Here is a 20,232-nt window from a genome sequence, read left to right on the forward strand (position 1 = left end):
TGAGGGTTGAGGGGACGCTGGAGCCTATCCCAGCTGAAACCGAAGTACCCGGAGAATACATGCGAACTCCATACAAAGACTCGAACCCAGGTCTTCCGGATCATTTGCCGTGCTAAAATGAGCAGCCATAATGTGGCATAAAAAGCAAAATTCATACTATTATCATCAAATAGTCACACCTTCTCCGGATAAAGTGCCAGACACGTTGCCTTAACATTTATCAAGGTCTTCCAGTCTTTTAAAAACTCCACAAGGTCAAATTTCTCATCTGTTGCAACAAAAGATAATTAAAAGTAGGCCCAAAGACATTGTTAATAAATATGTAAATCAACCTGGGTGACTCAAAACAAAACTGGTGTGTCATCCCTATGAGAAACTAGGACAAATACACACATGCTATTTAAGCATGGACACGACATTCAAAAGCATCACTAAATAATGTGCCGTCATTTCCATACTCCAAATCATCATAATTGCTTCCTAATTAAGAAATCAGGTCTCACGTTGAGTATTTTATCTAATTTGCCGCTCTAATGATGCTGGTGGTTTACAGATAAACGGAACAAGATATGACATACCGATACGTACGTATTCGATCTGGATTCGGAAATTCACTGAAATATGCAACCTTACATGCATGTATGTCCTTAAATGTAACATGGGTTGGTGTCTTGATGAACGGAAATACCATGTGTTGGCTTTACTAATTAAGAGTCTGCAAGTGCAAAGTACAAAAAAAATTGACATTTTGCCCAGCAAAACGTGAGCAAAATGTACAAAAGAAACATGCCGCCGGTATGGATGACACAGGAAGATGTACAAAGTGCCTGTACAGTTTGATTGACAAGAAGCTCTGAAGCCAAACTGCGTTCAGTCTACAGCTCCAAAATCAGCAGTTTGTAGCACGTTGATGACTGCTGGTGACCGAGGCTTTAACCCTTTAACCTTTAACCGCTAACTTATTTACTCGGCCTGGACAGAATAGAAAAGAAGACGGTATTTGGACCAAAGGCAGCACAGTAAAACAATAGAATGGAACCTCGGTTAGTGGCGTTAATTCGTTCCAGAAAGTCTGGAAAGTCCAAACTAATCAAGAAATAATGCAAACCCGATTAAGCTGGTCCAGAAAGTCCAAAATATGAACCCGAAAATACTTTTCCAGTTATAGTTTTACATGCAGAAAACATTTAAATGACCTCTAACTTATTTACTCGGCCTGGACGGAATAGAAAAGAAGACGTGTTTGGACCAAAGGCAGCACAGTAAAACAATAGAATGGAAGCTTGGTTAGTGGCGTTCTGTTCCAAAAAGTCTGGAAAGTCCAGAAAGCTGGTCTAGAAAGTCCAAAATATGAACCCGAAAATACTTTTCCAATTATAGTTTTACATGCAAAAAACATTTAAATGACAAATGATACATTATCAACACTCTTGCAGTGTTGCGATCAGTGAGCCTTAGTTGCGATAGTAACAGATAAGTACACAGCATTTAGTACGCCACTGTACACATCCTCACTCATTAGTCGACCGTGGAACAATTTCAGTGTTCTTTGCTTGGCCGGATTCCTCCTAAGCTATAAATGGTTGTCATGGACATGACACACACACACACACACAGACACACACACACATGCTAACCGATTATGTCATTAATTGAAACACCAAGCTTCAGATTAACCGACTAGTTGAGAAGCCCTGCTGGAAGAGATAAGGATGGCGAATTGATACCACGTCCAATCTTTATGTGAGTGGTCCCTATATCAGGGTTGGCTGACGTGGTGCGCTTGTATGACTGCTGCGCCTCCCTGTCGTCCCAGTCCACCGAGGTTATCCGTCCACGTTGAGGTCGTATGGCGATCCATATTTAGTGGACAGAAGTGAAAGATGAACCACAGGTCTTATCTCCTCTAAGTCTGGACTGAAAGTGAATTATTGTGTATCCCGAAATGTCAAATCCAATCTTTGATATAAAAGACAGTTCCTGTACATTTTTGAGGCCATTTTTCCTGAACGTAATCTGGAATTCTTGAATCGGGACTCTATTTCACATGACATTTACAATACATCAAGTATGATTTAAGGTGATAAACGCAGCGTGAACATTCATCAAATGCAATAAGTTTTCATTTGTGAATACAATGAATACAAGTCAACCACCGGATCGGATAATATTTGCCGGAAAAACAAATATGCGTATTCGTGCACAAGAGCTGTATCCACAGTGATTGTGTAATTAAATTAGTTATTCAGAGGAAATGAAAATCAGTCAGTATGGTAATGATTTGGAAAATGTATCAAGCTAGGTTTCATTCCAAAAAAAAAAAAGTTCAGCTCAAGCAATAAATTTGACTTTTTGCTATCATTCACTGCTGTTTATTTTTCTGAGTGATGGCATTCGGACAAACACATTGGATCTGACGGGACTGGTATCAAGGGATGACTTGGATAGAAGTAGAGTGGGACTTTGGTTAGCGTCTTTAAGTCATTCAATCTCAGCCATTTTTCAAAAGCTGTCCCTCTTTTGGAGTGTATTACATTTTGTGGTGATTCGGGTGTTGTGAATTGAGCTGTGTGAGAAATTTCAAGTCAATCTAACACAGGGGTCTCAAACACGCGGCCCGCGGGCCAAATGTGGCCCGCAGGACACTAGTTTGAGGCCCCCGCCTTGATATGAAAGTTTAATGTCAGTGCGGCCCGCGCAAGTTTGATATGGTTGCTGTATGGTATCATGTACCCAGAAAAAATTATTACGTTTGATTAATGTTCATGTTAAAGGTTAAATAACTGTTAATAGTTATCCTCCCTATCTGTGTGGAAGTGGTAAGTTTTTGGTTATTTAAGTTTAAAAGAAATAACTTGAAGGCTACAGTTTAGGTCGCTAGCTCTCTAGTTTGCGAGTTAGCATGTGTCTCAAGACACTGCAGTTGCGCAATATGTTGTAAAAAAAAAAAAAAGAGTATAAATGTGACTATAGTCGTATTTTGTCATGTCTACAGGGCTCTAATAATGCTTTGTTAATTTTAATCTGAAAAAAATAATTTGTCTACCCACCAACTATATGTGGTTTCTCTTCTATTATTTGCTGTTTTATTATTATTATTATATTTATTTATTAGTGATTGATTGATTTTCTTCATTCTTGATTTGTTTATTTATTTTTCATCTTATTTTGTGTAGAAAAATAAAAATTAAGATATTTGAGAACAGTGGAATGTTTTATCAGAGCTTTTCTTGTAGAAAATCGGAACAAAAGCAAAGTTTAGTCATTTTTCTGTTTTTAATAAATGCGTTTTTTTTGTTTTGGAAAACCTAATGCGGCCCAGTCTCGCCCAGACCCTAGCTCCAGTGGCCCCCAAGTAAATAGAATTTGAGACCCCTGATCTAACACATAGGGCTGAACTTTGGGAACAAAGTACAAAAGTCTTTTTGGTCTTACTTTACAATAAGGTACACAAAATTACTGAGAACTAATGAGGAAGTAATGATTAAAGCCCATATATTTATAGCTACTAAGAAACTAATAAACAACTAATGAGGAACTAAGGCACACAAATTTAGAGTAGTTACTGAACAACTAATGAGAACTAATGAGTAATGGTTAGAGTAAGGTAGGTTCGGTCCTAATTTTTATTTTTTTTTGCATGCAACAGGTACTTCCCAAAGTGCATATATTAAAAATCAATCCCCATGATGAGATCCCATAATGGGAATACAAGCAACATAAAAGCATGCAACACTGCCTCCGCTGGCTAACATGATGTAATGGACCAATTCATCACTTCAGAAATTCAATACAGGATTAAAAGCCACGGCAAACAATGCAACGATCGCCTGCTTACTTTTATGAAATATAGATTAAGAACATTTTGCCCTGACTGCTGCTAAATCCAGCAGCTCATTATTTATGCACAACTGAATCCATACCCAGAGCAGGTCCTGTTTTTTTTTTGCCAAGATTTAGATTTTAAAGACTGGATGAGGATGAAGGGGAAAATAGACAGCATACACCCCCACATTGATTCTTTTTTCAACAGATAAACAGAGCAGAATTAGAAAGCTGTTTATGCACATAAATAAGCATTGAAATCAGCAGCGGTATATATTAGGATGTAATGGAACATTAGACTCACTAATTCTTGGCCTAAATTCAGCATTTTCAAGCCTAGAAATGGCAACGTGAACTAAAATACAAACAAAAAAACAAATTATCTAACAACAGGCACAATAATAACGCCAACGTCATTTCCTGTCTTTGACATATCTCTCTGCCTGCCACAAACACGAGCAGGAGTTTCATTTACTACGTCCTTGATGGCCTATTTACTCGAATTATATTCCTATATTGGATAATACCAATGTAAAGCTGCCATTTTAATACATTGATGAGACAAGAGCCGCCGCAGGAAGTACGCTGTCAAGAGAAAAACAACAAGGAACTGCTGTATGTTATGTTATTTATATATAATACATTTAATTTACTCTGATTTTAAGTGGCGGGGCAAGAATTCTTGGGGGCTCAAAGCAAGAAATTTGTGTGCCCCCCCCGTGGCCGATAAACAAACAAACGTTGCGGCTCGCACTGATAGCGCTGAAGGTAGATGGACAGATGGGGGGGTCCGCCAAGGGGGTTTGCTATGTCATTTTTTCATAATGTTTCATAATCATAAATGCCCATTGTTGTCATTTCTGTGCAGTACATGTATTAATTAGCATTACCCCATAGCAGGGGCTGATTGTATTTACTATAGTGGGTAATACACCTGGAAATGGTACTATGGGGTGTTATTTTAAGCCTAGAGGGCTCTATTATTGTCTAATGTTTCACATGCCATAACCACAAAAATATTCCATTTATTAATGATGAATCCTACTTCATGAAATTCTCTTATCGTAGATGATTCTGGAACCAATGAATGTACTATAGAGTCACGCTTATTGCAAATGTTGATGCGAAGTTAGAGGAGAACATCAACATCATTTTTATGGGCATCTCAATTACTCGCAGGTTTTCATCATAGTGGGGATCTACTGTCCTGTAGGTGGTTTTGGACAATCTTAGGTTGGACTGATCCAGATGCATGCAGTCTTGTGTGTGGTCCTCTAATTGAGACATGCATAACGATAATTGTATGTTTATGTGAAATACGTATTACGGTCATAAAGACCAGGGGTGAAATGTTGTGGGGGGTAAAAAAGTGCTTCATTGAGAGTACCCTGTGAAGGGTATATCATCTTTAAATTGGTCATGCTGATCGCTTCCTGCTTGACCACTGTTTCCATCTCACACAGAAATTGCAGTTTTTTGCTGTCCATTTTCATTGCTACACATAAAGAATGAGGAAAGCAGTAGCAATTTATATGGAAATTAGCTCAATGTGTGTGGTGGGGGGGGTGCCAATGTCCATTCATGACTCTTTGTGTTGTTTTACGTTGCCTAATATAGTATGAGCAAGGCAGGGATGATGGTTTCTAATTCAAGTGTGTCTGTTCTCATCTTACAATGCAAAGGGCTTTATCGGACACGTACGTATATTATATACACCTTGGATTGAAGCAAGCTCAGGAGATACCAGGAAGGTGTTCCGCAAACTGGAAATGAAAAGACACAGCCGAGGCTTACTGTAACAGCTGTCCAAAGTGAGCAATACCAGTCAACCCAACAATTTCTATTTCCACCCATGGAGCGTGATTTGTTTGCTCCATTCCAGGCTACATCCCACAGAGCGATTGGTTTTCCCACTCAGTACGCATCACGTTCCGTGTGGATGAGCCTTTTCTCACCGTTGGGTTTCAATTGTCTTGTTTATGTTGAGGATAGAGTAGGAGGATTAGGTCGGATTTCTGCCCTGGGGGCCTGTGAGCTACGGCCTGCGGGAGTCGTTTTCTGTTTGATTGCGATTGGTGAGCCAGAGGGGTTTCTCTTTTATCTGGCTTCATGTTCAGGCTATAGCCGTTCACTGAAGCTGTTGCTACGTTACACCTGTTGAACACTTCTCTTCCATAACGTTCCCACCGCTGCTATTTCATCTTTTTTATATTGCTCACTGACGGGAAGGTGAGACGAGAGATAAGTTTAAGTTGTGTTGGTGCTCAACGTTGCATCACCAAAAATCCTCCTTTCATGCCTACATAATAAATATGGAAATTGCAATTTCCACATAAAAATAATAACAAAATACAAAAAGTAGCAGTTTCTAGGACGCACAAAATGATGTTCAATGTCAATTGTTTTGTTGACTTTCTATGCGATTGTGTAACATCGGCCTTGCATCTACAGAGCTCCCTGATACAACATAATACAGTCATCTCGCCTTTAATTGGTTCCAGACCTGCAAATACTTTTTGCAAAGTAGGATTCCTTATTTATAAATTGAATATGTCCATTGATAGAGCAAAGAAAACACAGATTTTAACATTATTAGAGCTCTCTAGATATAAAATAACACCCCTACAGCCACCTTCACAATCGTATAAGCCAATATAGTAAACATTCATTAATTTTCTACCGCTTTTCCTCATGAGGGTCGCAGGGGATGCTGGAGCCTATCCCAGCTGTCTTCGGGCAAGAGGCGGGGTACACCCCGGACTGGTCGCCAGCCAATCACAGGGCACATATAGACAAACAACCATTCACACTCACATTCATACCTATGGACAATTTGGAGTGGCCAATTAACCTAGCATGTTTTTGGAATGTGGGAGGAAACCGGAGTACCCAGAGAAAACCCACGCATGCACGGGGAGAACATACAAACTCCACACAGAGTAGGCCGAGGGCGGAATTGAACCCTGGTCTCCTAGCTGTGATGTCTGCACGCTAACCACTCGACCGCCGTGCAGCCCCTATAGTAAACATAATAACAGAAAATTACACAAGGAAATATAGACACACATGTCAGCATGGGGAGAGTTTGTTCCTTTTGTTTCTATTTTACTTCCTGTTTCTGTCTCAGTACTTCCTACCGTGGCGATTATCTCATAGATTACTGCCACCTAGTGAGTGTAGAATACTACTTAGCACAACAAAATAATACAGTATTTTTTTTTAATTGAACCACATTTGTTGTTATTGACTTTCTTCAGGCTTCTGATTAGTTAAAAATATTGAGGCATCATGGCCTCATTTTTCAATTCAATGCAATTCCTGAATATCCTATTTTTGATTTGATTTGTTGAAATACTAGACATCATAAATTGTTTGTGTTGCAACTGTGACTACGTCTGCTGACACTTAATGGTTCCAGGACACAAACAATGTCAATGTAAGGGAATGTGGCTCTTATTTAAGCCTTCTTTGTTTACCGGGATCAGGATGAGGAAGTACTGTAGCAAAGGGGATTATATAACAGGGTGGATATGTAAAAAAAAAAAACAAAAAAAAGAACAGAACAGAGGAGGGGCACTGCACCTTTGGAAATCCTGTCATGGCTAATGGCAGCTGAACAATTGGTGTATTCTGGTGCAAATCCAGCTCATAAAGCATGTAGCCTGAAACATGTTTTTAATGCAATTGAAGTTCAGCACATTCCTTGTTATTATTGCTTGTGCATTACAATTCCCCGGGAAAGACAGCCAGCGTGTGGCCTTGCATTCTATTAAACAAAAACAATGTCCTATCGATGTCTTCACCTTAGAGCTAGTTCTAATTTTATCAACGTTTACAGAGTCAGATATGGATCTTGGACAACATCTCGGTAGCCCGCGGGATTTGCTGACATTAGCATGAATTAATTAAGTCTATGCAAATGTATTTGTTCTCTAACGAGAGAGCTTTCACAACAAACACAGCTAAATTGGAGCTAAAGTGTGTACTGGAAAATGAAGCAAACAAAGTGTCAGATATAAACAAATAGAGAGCAGGGGCCAGCCCAAATGGATATCTTTACACTTCACGCAAAATGTTACTTTCTACCTTTGTCTGTTCTTAAGTAATCAGTAATAGAGCATAGGTAAGTTTCAGCAAAATATCAGTTCTGAACAAAACAACAGAGAACAGCTTTTTGCGAAAAGATACATTTCAAGCACTTAGCTATATATATATTTTGCCAAAACGGCAAAACAATGATGCCACAACATAAACATCAAACACCAACAACCAAAACATTACATGAAAATATATATTTTTTACAAATATAAAACCGGGCTGCTTGGCGGTCGAGTGGTTAGCGCGCAGACCTCACAGCTAAGAGACCAGGGTTCAATTCCACCCTCGGCCATCTCTGTGTGGAGTTTGCATGTTCTCCCTGTGCATGCGTGGGTTTTCTCCGGGTACTCCGGTTTCCTCCCACATTCCAAAAACATGCTAGGTTAATTGGCCACTCCAAATTGTCCATAGGTATGAATGTGAGTGTGAATGGTTGTTTGTCTATATGTGCCCTGTGATTGGCGACCAGTCTAGGGTGTACCCCGCCTCTCACCCGAAGTCAGCTGGGATAGGCTCCAGCACGCCCGCGACCCTCGTGAGGAAAAGCGGTAGAAAATGCACATGTGTGCACGAGTGCTAATAAGTGCACTTCTCCCGCCTTGTGGCCGTTTTTTCAGCTTAAAACTGCATCATTGTGGAGTTGCATCATCACCTCTTTGTAGCTCTTGCGCAAAAACAAAACTAAACTAAAAGACATAAATAGTCTTTAGCAGTGAGCGGTCGCGTAAACGAATAAATAACGTAAGAATACCATTAAAATGCAGTCAGACTATTTCGAAGTCACTTTGAATGCCGTATGAGTGCTTTTCGATTGCTGCCCGAAGTCGGTTTAGAAGGTTCAGCGTCATCTGGAATAAGAGATGGCTCTTCAGGGTCTTGTCAGGAGTCATGCTTTCCTGCTTTTTTCCCCTGCTAGCATGATGTGACATGAATAAGGCGACGTTGCATCGTGACGTTTCAGTGGCAGCGTTTGTTTCTAAAGCAATCAGAATGTTCGTAATACCGTAAGAATATTTAGAATGCAGTAACGGTGCAATTAAAATATCTTTGGAATGCTAATTTTCCCAACTTTAAATGCACCTCGAAAGCTTTTTAGCATGCTGAAAATATTCGGGCAGTCCACAAGAATGACCCATAATATTTAGAATGGACTCAGAATGCACTTCGAACATCCAGGAATTTTCATTCTGAAGGCATTCTGTATCATTCCACCTGTAGTGTGACCACAGGCGACACCTTAGAAAGGTTCAAGATGAGTGTACAATAAAACCCACACGGTTCAGACGTGTGCCAGATAAATTGCTTCAAGTGTGATTCCAGGTGAATTAAAGGAGGAGGATGCATAAATGGGGGAGACGGCTTGTTGCACACATGATAAATGAGCACACCTAAAGCTGTTTAAGCACACATTTTAGTGAGCTTTAAAGACTGGCTTGGGAGGTTCCAGCCCATTTCATGTCGTCATGGAAAAGGAAATGACAAGACAGTTCCCATTAGTCTGCTTGTCTAATTCACATTTGATGTACTATACGCTCCTGCTAGCTGAAAGAGTTTCATGACAGCCAGACTGAGGAAGGAATCCAGCTAAGGCCATAATGTCAGCATGGATGTTGTACTAATGCACTCAAGTAAAATGGCATTAGGTCAGGGGTGTTCAACCTACAGCCCGCGGGCCAACTATTTTGAACTGACCGGTATCAAAGTCTGAACAGGAGGTGAAGCTACTGTCTTGAACAAGAGCGATCACAGAATAAAAATTGTTCAGAGTAGTCAGAAATGGCGGAATCAAAGAGACGCAAATGGGAAAAAAAAATGGAATCTACCGCTAAACATGCAATCATGCGGAAATATGGAGGTCACCTGAAACCGCGGCTTAGTCGAAAAAAAACCTGGCATCTCTTACAGTGGCCCGAATTAGCACAGCATGCTAGTGCGACTCAGGCTGTATGAGTGTTTCTAAAACGTGTTGCATTTGCCACTCGTAGTAGTAACAGTTAGTAGTAATACTGCAAATACTCGTAATGAAATAAACAGTCAATGCATTGATGCTTAATAGTTACACAACAATAGTAGCGTTTTTAGCTTTCTTTATATAGACCAGAGGTGTCCAAAGTACGGTCTGGGGGCTACTTGGTGATGGCCCCAACATTAGATTGCTGTTGCGTCACATCCATGCATTCCCACTTTAATCTCTTCAATAATCCAAACTGCCCTTTCTTTCTTTTCTACGAAGTGTTTACCCAGACGCAACAGAGAGCCATTTTCATCACAAGAGGCTTGTTTTGAGCATCTGGAACACAAAAGCGCACCATGCTTCACCACGTGTAACCATTCATTTTCAAACTCGCCAGAGAATAAATGTCAGGATGCTCAAATGCTGGAAGAAAATGTGCTTCTTTAGAGTCCTCCGAAGCATGAGAGGACAAAAAATAAATAAAAAAAATGCATTCAGTAGCTTTTAATTTGAACTCCATTGTATTTCTTATGTATGCTAACATGTTAACTCATCACCATTAAATAATAATAATTAAGTAATAATACAGAATCTTCCATTGACGGCATTTCAAATTTTTCAGGCAGTCACCATTTTCTAATAAGCTTTAATAGACTAAATGGTAGCTACTAAGCCTATAGCTACCGAAGAGGCGGAGTACAAATGAAAACAAGTCGGGTTTGCCGGTAGAAAGATAAACGAGCTGACAGAGGAAATAGATGACATTATCAAAAGACAAATGGAAAAGGGACCAAAAAATAAATAAGTACAAATTGCGAGATGATGCATTCATGTATTCATATCCCCTCTGTAATTTTGAATCACAAAGCAAAAAAGTGATTGATGGCAATTTAACGTCACAACTAAAGAAATGTGTTTGCGTTCCAACAACATCAATAATCAGCACAGCCCCCCCCACACCCGTTCCATTTCCTTCAGTTTCTCATTAGTCCCCATTGGCCAAGAAAAAATAACCACACCAATTTGGTGACTGAATGGCAAATTATAGACGAGGGCGTCATGGCCTTGTTTATATTAAACATGAGTTAATCCTGGATTATGGTTATGATTATGATTAGAGTGACTATACAGTGTCGATAAAATGATTTAAGATCATATTCAGAAAATGAATTATTTTACAATTTTCAGCTGTATTAAACACAGAAATTAATTAATTCAGGTTTTAATTATCTATTTAATTGGCTTTAGATTTATTTGAGTCTGCTACAAAAAAAGTAAGCATCTATCCACTTTTTCCAAAAATATGTGAATATAAAGTGGTTGAATACGTCTTATTATTTAAAAAAAAAATCATATTTTAGCAAAGCTTGCCTAATCAAAGCATTTTCCAGTAATGGCTAAATGAAACTAAAATACAGTATAAGGCATTCAGAAGACGCATTCAAAGTCGTGATATGTAGTCTTCTCAACTGGTCACTAGGTGTCAGCGATGTTACTGTAATGTTCGGTGAGACACACAAGCACCAGACTTGATTGCCGGAACAACATGCTTTGATTGCAAGTTTTCATAACATAGGCTACTGTTGCGGTCAGATCCCTTATCATCAGTGGACATTTACAGTCTTAAGGAACCAATTGACCTCGATAAATGAGGGATATGATGAGGCACTGCTTCCCTGTGTATAATAAGATACGTATATAATGAAGCTACAGTGAGTTAGTTCACTGGAAGCCATAGCCAGTTGGGCTTTTGCCCATGAAGAAAATGCAGTGTGACAAAGCATGTTTGACACATTGCAAATGACTCCGATATAAAACTGTGCAAATTGAGCATGTCACTCAACAGGCAATAGTGAAGCTCAATGTTGCTTGAAGGTCTCGCTGTAACACCCAGGCGACATCCACAGTCTGTCAATTTCCATTCATTCATCACACTAATCCGAGTGAGCTTCAAGTGCACTCATTCATTGCAGTCGGCGAAAGGGAAGTCACGGAATTTCATCCACAGAGTGAGTGAGGGGCAGTGATTGTGACAGAGGAGGGAGACACCGCCATGCGCAGCACTCGCATCGGTAACACAAACACCGGGCTGTCACGGTGCGTGCTCACACTAGCAAAAGTCAGAAATAGAACCCACGAGTGACACTGGGTGCTGTGGTCGAGAAATGGAATGAAAGAATGAATGCACACTTGCATGCATCTAAATAAGATCATATTTGATAAAAATAGGTCTCAATGTGATGCAATGCAAACTGCAACCATGATAATTGGCAGGGGCCACTCAAGCTATCGGTGCACCTACACCAAGCTTGTCAACCCATTGGAAATTGCTGGAGGTCACACTAAACACTAAACTCATCGCACAGCAACTTAACATTCAAAAGCTATACCGAACAAATATACAAACGTACCAATACAAGTTCCGAATGGAAAAACAACTTTCAAGTTTTCCCATAATGCACTGCGCCTGAGCAACGAATCCACTGGGGGTGCTGCAATGATGTCAGCCACCCTGGAAGCATTTCAGTGCCATCCATTCTATGCTGCTTGTCCCCCAATGACATGCTTTGGTTAAACGAAATGCATCATGGGAAAACTTTTAAAGTTTTTATTTTTATTTTAAACTCATATGGGTACATGTTTGTATATTTGGTATACCTTAAGGTTAGGGTTAACCCTAGCTATACCGAACAAATATACAAACGTACCAATACAAGTTTCAAATGGAAAAACAACTTTCAATGTTGCGTCTGAGCAACATATCCATTGGAGTGCTGCAATGACATCAGCCACCCTCTGGGCTCCTCTAGCTCGCACTGGTAGACAGAGGAAGCATTGCAGTGCCGTCCATTCTGTGCTGCTTGTCCCCTAATGACATGCTTTGGTCAAACGAAATGCATGATGGGAAAACTTTTAAAGTTTTTATTTTTATTTTAAACTCATATGGGTACATGTTTGCATATTTGGTATACCTTTTTTGAATGGTATACGAATGCTGATGGCAGATGAGATATACAAATAGACAGTATCTTCTGTGGGAAACCTACCCATGCCGCCAAAACAAATATAAGCCACTCCACTATCGTATTCCCCTCTGTCTATGCAAAGTGCTTTACATTTTGCCCTTCCTCACCCTCAATACTTCCTTTGACTCCACCAAAGTTTCATAAACGTACAATATATGCACCTCACGCGTATCCCTGCATACCACAGTGGACCTAAAGTGGACTGGGGGTCAATGTGGGAGACATGTGATGTAGAAGAGAGCAATGCAGAGAGACAATCCACTGCAGAGAGTCATCTTTGGCTAAACTGTCACATGCACGGCCAAATCTATTATTGATAGACAAGAGTGAGTCACAGTAGAAATGTATCCGGTGTCTTAAATCGAAACTTCTGCCGCTATTCCATGTGTATTGCAAAACAACCTTTATGGACAAGACAGTTTCTCTCAATAATGGCCAGACAGGGTGGTGACAGCAAGGTCTCCCTGTCTGTGCCATTGTCATTTACATGTCTCTTTCATTTTGCTCACAAATGCATGGCTTCAATACAGCATGATGTTTATTTGGAAAATGATGGTCCCATTTCAGATAAAATGCACTATGAAGAAGAGCATGACTTTAAAAGGCTACGTGACGCAGCTCTGTCTCAATCAGCCCTCTGTCCTCTCCATCTCATCTTCTAAAGTCTGCCGCTTGTCCATTGTTGTTGTGTATGCGCGGATGAAGACCTCCGCGATGCTTACTCTCTTTCGTTGCAGTGGTCTTCATCCGGACATAGAAACACTCAGAGATGTGACTTTTTGGGGGCAACAGTTTTGTGATGCAAAAGTATTCCTATTTTGTTGAGAAGCAAAACGCTTAAATTAACAGACCCCAGCAACGAGCCTCCAAAACAATTTGGGGGTAAGTCACAGCTGATGCACTACATTACTGATGGGTGTGTCATACAATTTCAAAAACTACCCCTTTAAGACAGTGCTTCTCAATTATTTTCTGTCATGCCCCCCCGAAAGCTTGAACTTAAAAATGAAACCAGGAAAATGCAACAAAATACATAACACTATTTAAGAGGCATTGCTTTAAGAAAATGTTTCAAAAAAATTGGGGAAGAAGGACAAATAAGCCAAAAATACACCACTTCCACACTGAATGAGAGGAGAACCTTTTTGCCATTTGATATCAACCATGGTATGTCATCTTGATTATGCTCGCTCTAACGTCTTGTCTTTCAATTTTTTTTTTTTTACTAAGAATAGGTCATAGTCAGCCACAAAACTTTATTAATTATCGCGATATAACGAGGGATCACTGTGCTACGCTTGACAATAAGAGTTCTGTATTATGTCAAATATACAGTATATAATATTGTCCTGTCATTTATCTTTCTTCATTTGTAAACAGTGATTCATCTGATTAAATATTTGAATTATTAGACAACTTTTTTGACATACACAGACCTTAGTGGAGGTGTGCAATATGATGTAACTTTGCTTCCAGACAAAAAACCCTTGGTCTCGACCTCTCATGGTGACTTTCAGGAGTTTGTCCATGCTGAAAAGACTGCTCGGCGGGCCGCCACAGTCATGTAACAACCCCACTGATCGCCTCAACTGTTCCCCAAAGCTGACTGATGGGGTTTCTGTTTGACAAGGAAAAGTGACCAGAATGTGAATCCTGTTTGCTAAACTGTCCCGAAGCTAAGCGGCACTTGATTCACGACTGCCTGCTACAACCTATTTCTATCTATTAGCACCGTTTCTTGTATTGTTTCTCCTCCGCCATGATAGATGAAGTTTGTCTTTGTCTCGCACATAGCCCAGGCCTGTTAGAGCACTGCTTTGCATTTCAGATTAATGATTCCTGGTTACACTACTCTCCGGAGAGGCCATAATCCTGATCTGAACCAACCATTATGTTTGCTCAGTCAGTCACGTTCACGGATCACAAGCGGCTTCCTTAACAGCAACTGTCCTTTCTTGTCCTTTGACAGACGTTTGAAGGGAAGATATGAAATTGGCTGTTGGCTCCCTCTGGATCCTTTGCTCTCTAATAAAGGTAAGTCAGTGCTATCGTTTTAGGTGCCGGTGTGTGTGTGTGTGTGTCTAGGCATGGGATTGAATTTTCATTTTATAGACATGTAATACGTTGCGGTCTGTTGGCTTTCTTTTCACAGCAAAAATCGTATAATTAATATTCACTCAGGCATAATGTGTGATAATAATATTTTATAACTCACTTAGAGACAGAAGAGAGCATGTGTGACATATTTGCATGTACGAGTGTCATCGCCTTTGATATAAATGCCTAATGTTGTGTTGCTTTGTACTGTATATACTGCTAATTTTATACCTTACTCAAATTTTCATGGAAAAAGTTGAAGAAAAGGAAGGCGGAGCATTACATAACATGTCATAGAAGCGTTGTTTGATAACAATAGCTAGGTTAAATAAACTGAAGCCCATACAGTGCTTTAGGTGCTCACTACAGTATTAACATGTTTTATTTAATGCCTACTTTTAGGGTATTAATGCCAATTTATATGGATGTTATGGAAATGTATGACATTGTGGTGGAAATCTTCAACATTGTATATTTGCTCCCCCCCCACAAATAAAAAATCATGTAATTGTATAATTTTAATTTTAACATATTTTGTGTGTTGTTTTTAAGTTGATTAAAGTACTGCTGACAAATAAAATGTTACAATGTCATTTTGAGAAATGAAATTTTGAGGTTAATTGGTTCCAAACCAGGATGTACCCGCAACCGGTAGAAGGCCTTGGGGAAGACCCAGGACATGTTGGAGAGACTATGTCTTTCAACTGGCTTGGGAACCCCTCGGCATCTGCCGGGAGGAGCTGGACAAAGTAGCTAGGTAGAGCCTGGGCCGCAACTTGACCTCGGATAAGCAGAATAAATGGACGGATATTTTTTAGCGCATAGAAAACCAGTTTACGACATTTTTAAACATCATTAGAGCCCTCTAGTCATAAAACAACATCCCTATAGGCAGCTATATACTTGTATTACCCAATAAAATTTCCAGTAACTCGTTCTAACATCAGCACTGCCCTCTATAGGCCACACTCTAAACCAGTTTACGACCTTCTAAATACAGTTTTAAACATCATTAGAGCCTTCTAGTCATAAAATAACACCCCTATAGGCAGCTATATACTTGTATCACCCAATAAAATTTGCAGTAACTTGTTCTAACATCAGCACTGCCCTCTATAGGCCACACTCTAAACCAGTTTACGACCTTCTAAATACAGTTTTAAACATCATTAGAGCCCTCTAGTCATAAAATAACACCCCTATAGGCAGCTATATACTTGTATTACCCGATAAAATTCGCAGTAACTCGTTCTAACATCAGCACTGCCCTGTATAGGCCACGCTCTAAACAGCAGCTGAGACTACCCAATACCCGTTACCACAGTAAAATTAGCGACACCTAGTGACCGGTGCAGAATACTATATACACATTTTTAAATGCATCTTCTGAAAGTCTTATATTTGTATTCTATTATTTAGGAAGATAATATGAAAAGTGGTGAGGGATGACTGTAATTCCTTTCCAAGTATCCAACTTGATCATTTCCATTATTTCTCCACGCCTTTGCAGGCCCATCAGCGTTTAGTTTTAACGCAAGAAAGAAGCTGTAGGTGAAGGTTTCAGTGCATCAGTGGATCTTGGTGGTGGCCTGGTGGTCGTATGTATGACGTCATTTACTTCAATGTTTGGAGTGACATCATATGTACGGCTGCTAAACTGCTACATGGGACATCCTGCATTCTTTAACTAGCTTTTAACAGACTGGTAAGAATCACAATGAGAAGCTCGGGCTCCTCCACAAAAGCGTGTGTGTGTGTGTGTGTATTGCGATAAGAGTCTGACTGAAAGGGTTAAAATTTCTTACCAATATCAGTGAATGGAAGTGCTTGAGATTAGCTTTTAAGAAGCTTTTTTTTTCCCAAAGCAAAACTTTTCCAGATAAGTCATAGCAAAATGGGCTTTTTTTTTTCCCTTCAGTGAACTCCATTATCAAAATCAGTATTTCACCCTGGGTGCGTTTTCATCCTTGATGCTACCTCCAAATGCAAACAATAGAGTGGGAGATAAGAGCTCTTTGAAGGAAGGAAAGTGGCTTCTTTTGCAAACACATTTGCATGAACATCATAAATGGCGAATGAAGAGAGTTTCAAAGCGAAGAGAAATCCTCCCTTAGATCGCCTTTGAAATAACTCCCGACATGTGTATGAATTTTTCTATCACACCAGAATAGACATCCTCTGATTATCGTGGTTGTGAATTAGACACACTGAGATAACATCATTAGTCCTACCAATTACTGAATGTCTTCCATGAGCATGTGTGTTCATAATGTCTCTACAGTGCAGCAAGGTGTCTGCTGGCTCCGAGCCAGGACGGGCCAAACGGAGCTGGGAAGAGGCGGCAAAACAGAGTCAATACAAATGTCTCAATCTGTCCAACAAAGAGCATCCGCAAAACAAAAGCGGTGAGAGGCCCCGGGGGGTCTTATTTTCCATCGCCTCATCTGATCCCAGAGAGTCATATTAGTGATAGACGACTTAAAGTAAAATCGTTCACAGAACAAGCTCTAAAACAGTTTTTTTTTTCCACAGTAGGTACCTTCTGTGGACAAATGTGGGATGGCTTGTTGTGCTGGGAAGAGACACCAACGGGTACATCGGTAACACAGAGATGTCCCGATCATAATGGCTTCGCCTCTACTGGTAAGACAGATCTTTTCTGCAATATCCCCTTTTCTGCCACGTTCAAGTATCTAACAGTGTGAGGGAAAGTTGGAAAGTGAGGTCAATCGGATCGGTCTGCAGTAATGCGGTCGCTATCGGACTGAAGGAGCCGAGCGAAAAGGCAAAGCTCTCAATTTACCAGTCGATCTATGTTCCCGCCCTCTCCTATGGTCATGAGGTGGAAATGAGTTCACACTAAGAGAGGGGTAGGCAAACTTTTTGACTTGCGGGCTGCATTGATTTAACAAAATTGACGGTGGGCATACTATATATTTTACACGTAACAGTCCACCTGGAATTATTGTATATATAAAAGTGTCATGCAATCTGCTATATGTGCTTATGTCCATTTTTTCAGGAGCTTTTTGTAAACAACAGACCACATCAAATAACGAAATTGATCAAACAGCTACTTAAACCATCAAAAAGTTGGCTCAAGTCATGATCCCAGGTTGTATATTAACAATAATAATAATACATTTTATCTGTATAGCGCTTTTCAAAATACTCAAAGATGCTTTACAGAAAAATGGAGTTGAATAAAAGCAAGTAAACAGAGTAAAAGATACATTAAAATACAACATTCATTCGTTTATACACAGTTAAAACATGGGTAAAAGCGGGGCACAGCAGTCAAGTATAAAAAGTTCATTCATTCATTCATTCATTTTCTACCGATTTTCCTCACGAGGGTCGCTGGTGCTGGAGCCTATCCCAGCTGTCTTCGGGCGAGAGGCAAGTACACCCTGGACTGGTGGCCAGCCAATCACAGGGCACATATAGACAAACAACCAATCACACTCACATTCATACCTATGGACAATTTGGAGTCTCCAATTAACCTAGCATGTTTTTGGAATGTGGGAGGAAACCGGAGTACCCGGAGAAAACCCACGCATGCACGGGGAGAACATGCAAACTCCACACAGAGATGGCCGAGGGTGGAATTTTTGAACCCTGGTCTCCTAGCTGTGAGGTCTGCACGCTAACCACACGACCGCCGTTAGACATTAAAAACAGATTTAAAGAGGTGGGTTTTTAGTTGTTTTTTGAAACTGGGAAGGTCAGGGAAAACACGGAGCGAATGGGGCAAAGAGTTCCAGAGGGTGGGGGCAGCGATGGAGAAAGTCACCCCATTAAGTTTAAATGAAGTACTTTGGAAAGAACGGGCGGGCCGTATTCAAACACTTGGCGTGTTGGATGTGGCCCCCGGGCTGTAGTTTTCCCACCCCTGCCCTCAGAAATATGCTGAAGAAGAGCTCAGTCATCCAGTAGGGCCTCAGAGTAGAGCCAATCAATGAATTGGCCCATTATTGATCGTCCAATAGGAAAGGGCCATTCCGCCCCCGTACACCCAAGCTCATGGGTGCATGAAGTTGACTTGTTGTATCAGGAAAGTTGCTTTAAAGCTGTGTTATGAAGTCATAGTCAATATAGGCAATATTTATAATATTTGGTTCATTTCCAGGAAATGTGACCAAATATTGTGACCAATGGGCCAAGTGGGTCCACATCGGGTCCACCTGTGAGGAACCCTCAACGGATACTCCAAAGGTGTTCATGAGTTGTTGTGGTTACGAGTATGATAATATAATAAGCTGTTGTTGTGTGCTAAATCTGTTTTTTTTCAAGGATGTTAAGTCAAAACCAAGCACCGAAAGCGTTAGCAACATGGCACAGAAAATACTCGACAACAAAGAGAAATGTCTTTTAAAAATGGAACAAGACCCACCTTATAATAAAACAGGTATTTGCAAAGTACTTCAAACAACTAACAACCATAAATCACCTTAATGGTGTGTAAATATTGAATCATGTTCCAACGACAGGACTGTTCTGTAGTCCCATCTGGGATGGTTGGCTTTGTTGGGACGTTACTCCAGCACAAACCTACGCCACCCAGAACTGCCCCGATCATTTTGTTGACTTTCAACCTACGGGTACGTATTTGTTTTGCTTTGGTAATATCTGTGTGGTTAAGACTGAATGTAAGGAAGTTATGAACATTTTTTTATGACAAGGAAAGGCAAGCAAGTATTGCGGAGAGCACGGGGAGTGGTATCGCCACCCGGAGAGTGACAGTTTTTGGACCAACTACACACTCTGCACCAGCAACTATGAGAACAAGTCAAGGGTGATGAATTGCTCCTCTTATACATTTATAGTCACAGACTGCCTTTTCTAACAAAGGACGCTCAACAGCTATGTGTATTTGGCTTTTTTTTTTTATTTTTATTTTTTTGTTCAGTGCTGGAGTTTGACGTCACACTTCCTGACAGAGAATATAATGTTAAGTCTAAGTGCACTTGCTTTTATCTGCACTTTCAGAGGAACTATTGATTTCTGGAGCTTTCAAGTAAACAAAAATAGCTCTGAATGAATTGATTCATCTCGTGTTGAAAGATGCATGTATATTTTCTTAATATTCTAGAAACAGAAGCTGCTTGACAGTAAATATAAATGCCTCTTGAAAACAAGCCAAGACCCCCCCTTTAACGGAACAGGTAACACAATGCTGAAATTAATAAATACATCATATATCAGTGGATGTACTTCATTAGTGTCTGT

At 40.2% G+C, this 20,232-nt stretch overlaps 2 protein-coding genes across 3 annotated transcripts in view; one reads left to right on the forward strand and one right to left on the reverse strand.

Annotated features, from left to right (window-relative positions):
- The window catches only part of gngt1 (guanine nucleotide binding protein (G protein), gamma transducing activity polypeptide 1), a 48,898-nt gene that overhangs the window by 20,462 nt on the left and 8,204 nt on the right, over positions 1-20,232 (reverse strand). The gene's annotated exons all lie outside the window — the stretch shown is intronic.
- calcr (calcitonin receptor) overlaps positions 1-20,232 on the forward strand; it is a 40,254-nt gene that overhangs the window by 5,767 nt on the left and 14,255 nt on the right. Inside the window, exons 2-9 of one of the 2 annotated variants that reach the window (XM_058047769.1) lie at positions 14,873-14,937; positions 17,282-17,405; positions 17,533-17,643; positions 19,133-19,218; positions 19,297-19,411; positions 19,494-19,604; positions 19,686-19,798; positions 20,096-20,168. In XM_058047769.1, coding sequence (XP_057903752.1) covers positions 14,890-14,937; positions 17,282-17,405; positions 17,533-17,643; positions 19,133-19,218; positions 19,297-19,411; positions 19,494-19,604; positions 19,686-19,798; positions 20,096-20,168 — 781 coding nt within the window. In that variant the 5' untranslated portion in view covers positions 14,873-14,889. The remainder of the gene's footprint in view (positions 1-14,872; positions 14,938-17,281; positions 17,406-17,532; positions 17,644-19,132; positions 19,219-19,296; positions 19,412-19,493; positions 19,605-19,685; positions 19,799-20,095; positions 20,169-20,232) is intronic. The other variant, XM_058047770.1, reaches the window with a different exon arrangement.

The sequence above is a fragment of the Doryrhamphus excisus genome, chromosome 14 (assembly GCF_030265055.1).
Source record: "Doryrhamphus excisus isolate RoL2022-K1 chromosome 14, RoL_Dexc_1.0, whole genome shotgun sequence".
Classification (NCBI taxonomy): Eukaryota; Metazoa; Chordata; class Actinopteri; order Syngnathiformes; family Syngnathidae; genus Doryrhamphus; species Doryrhamphus excisus.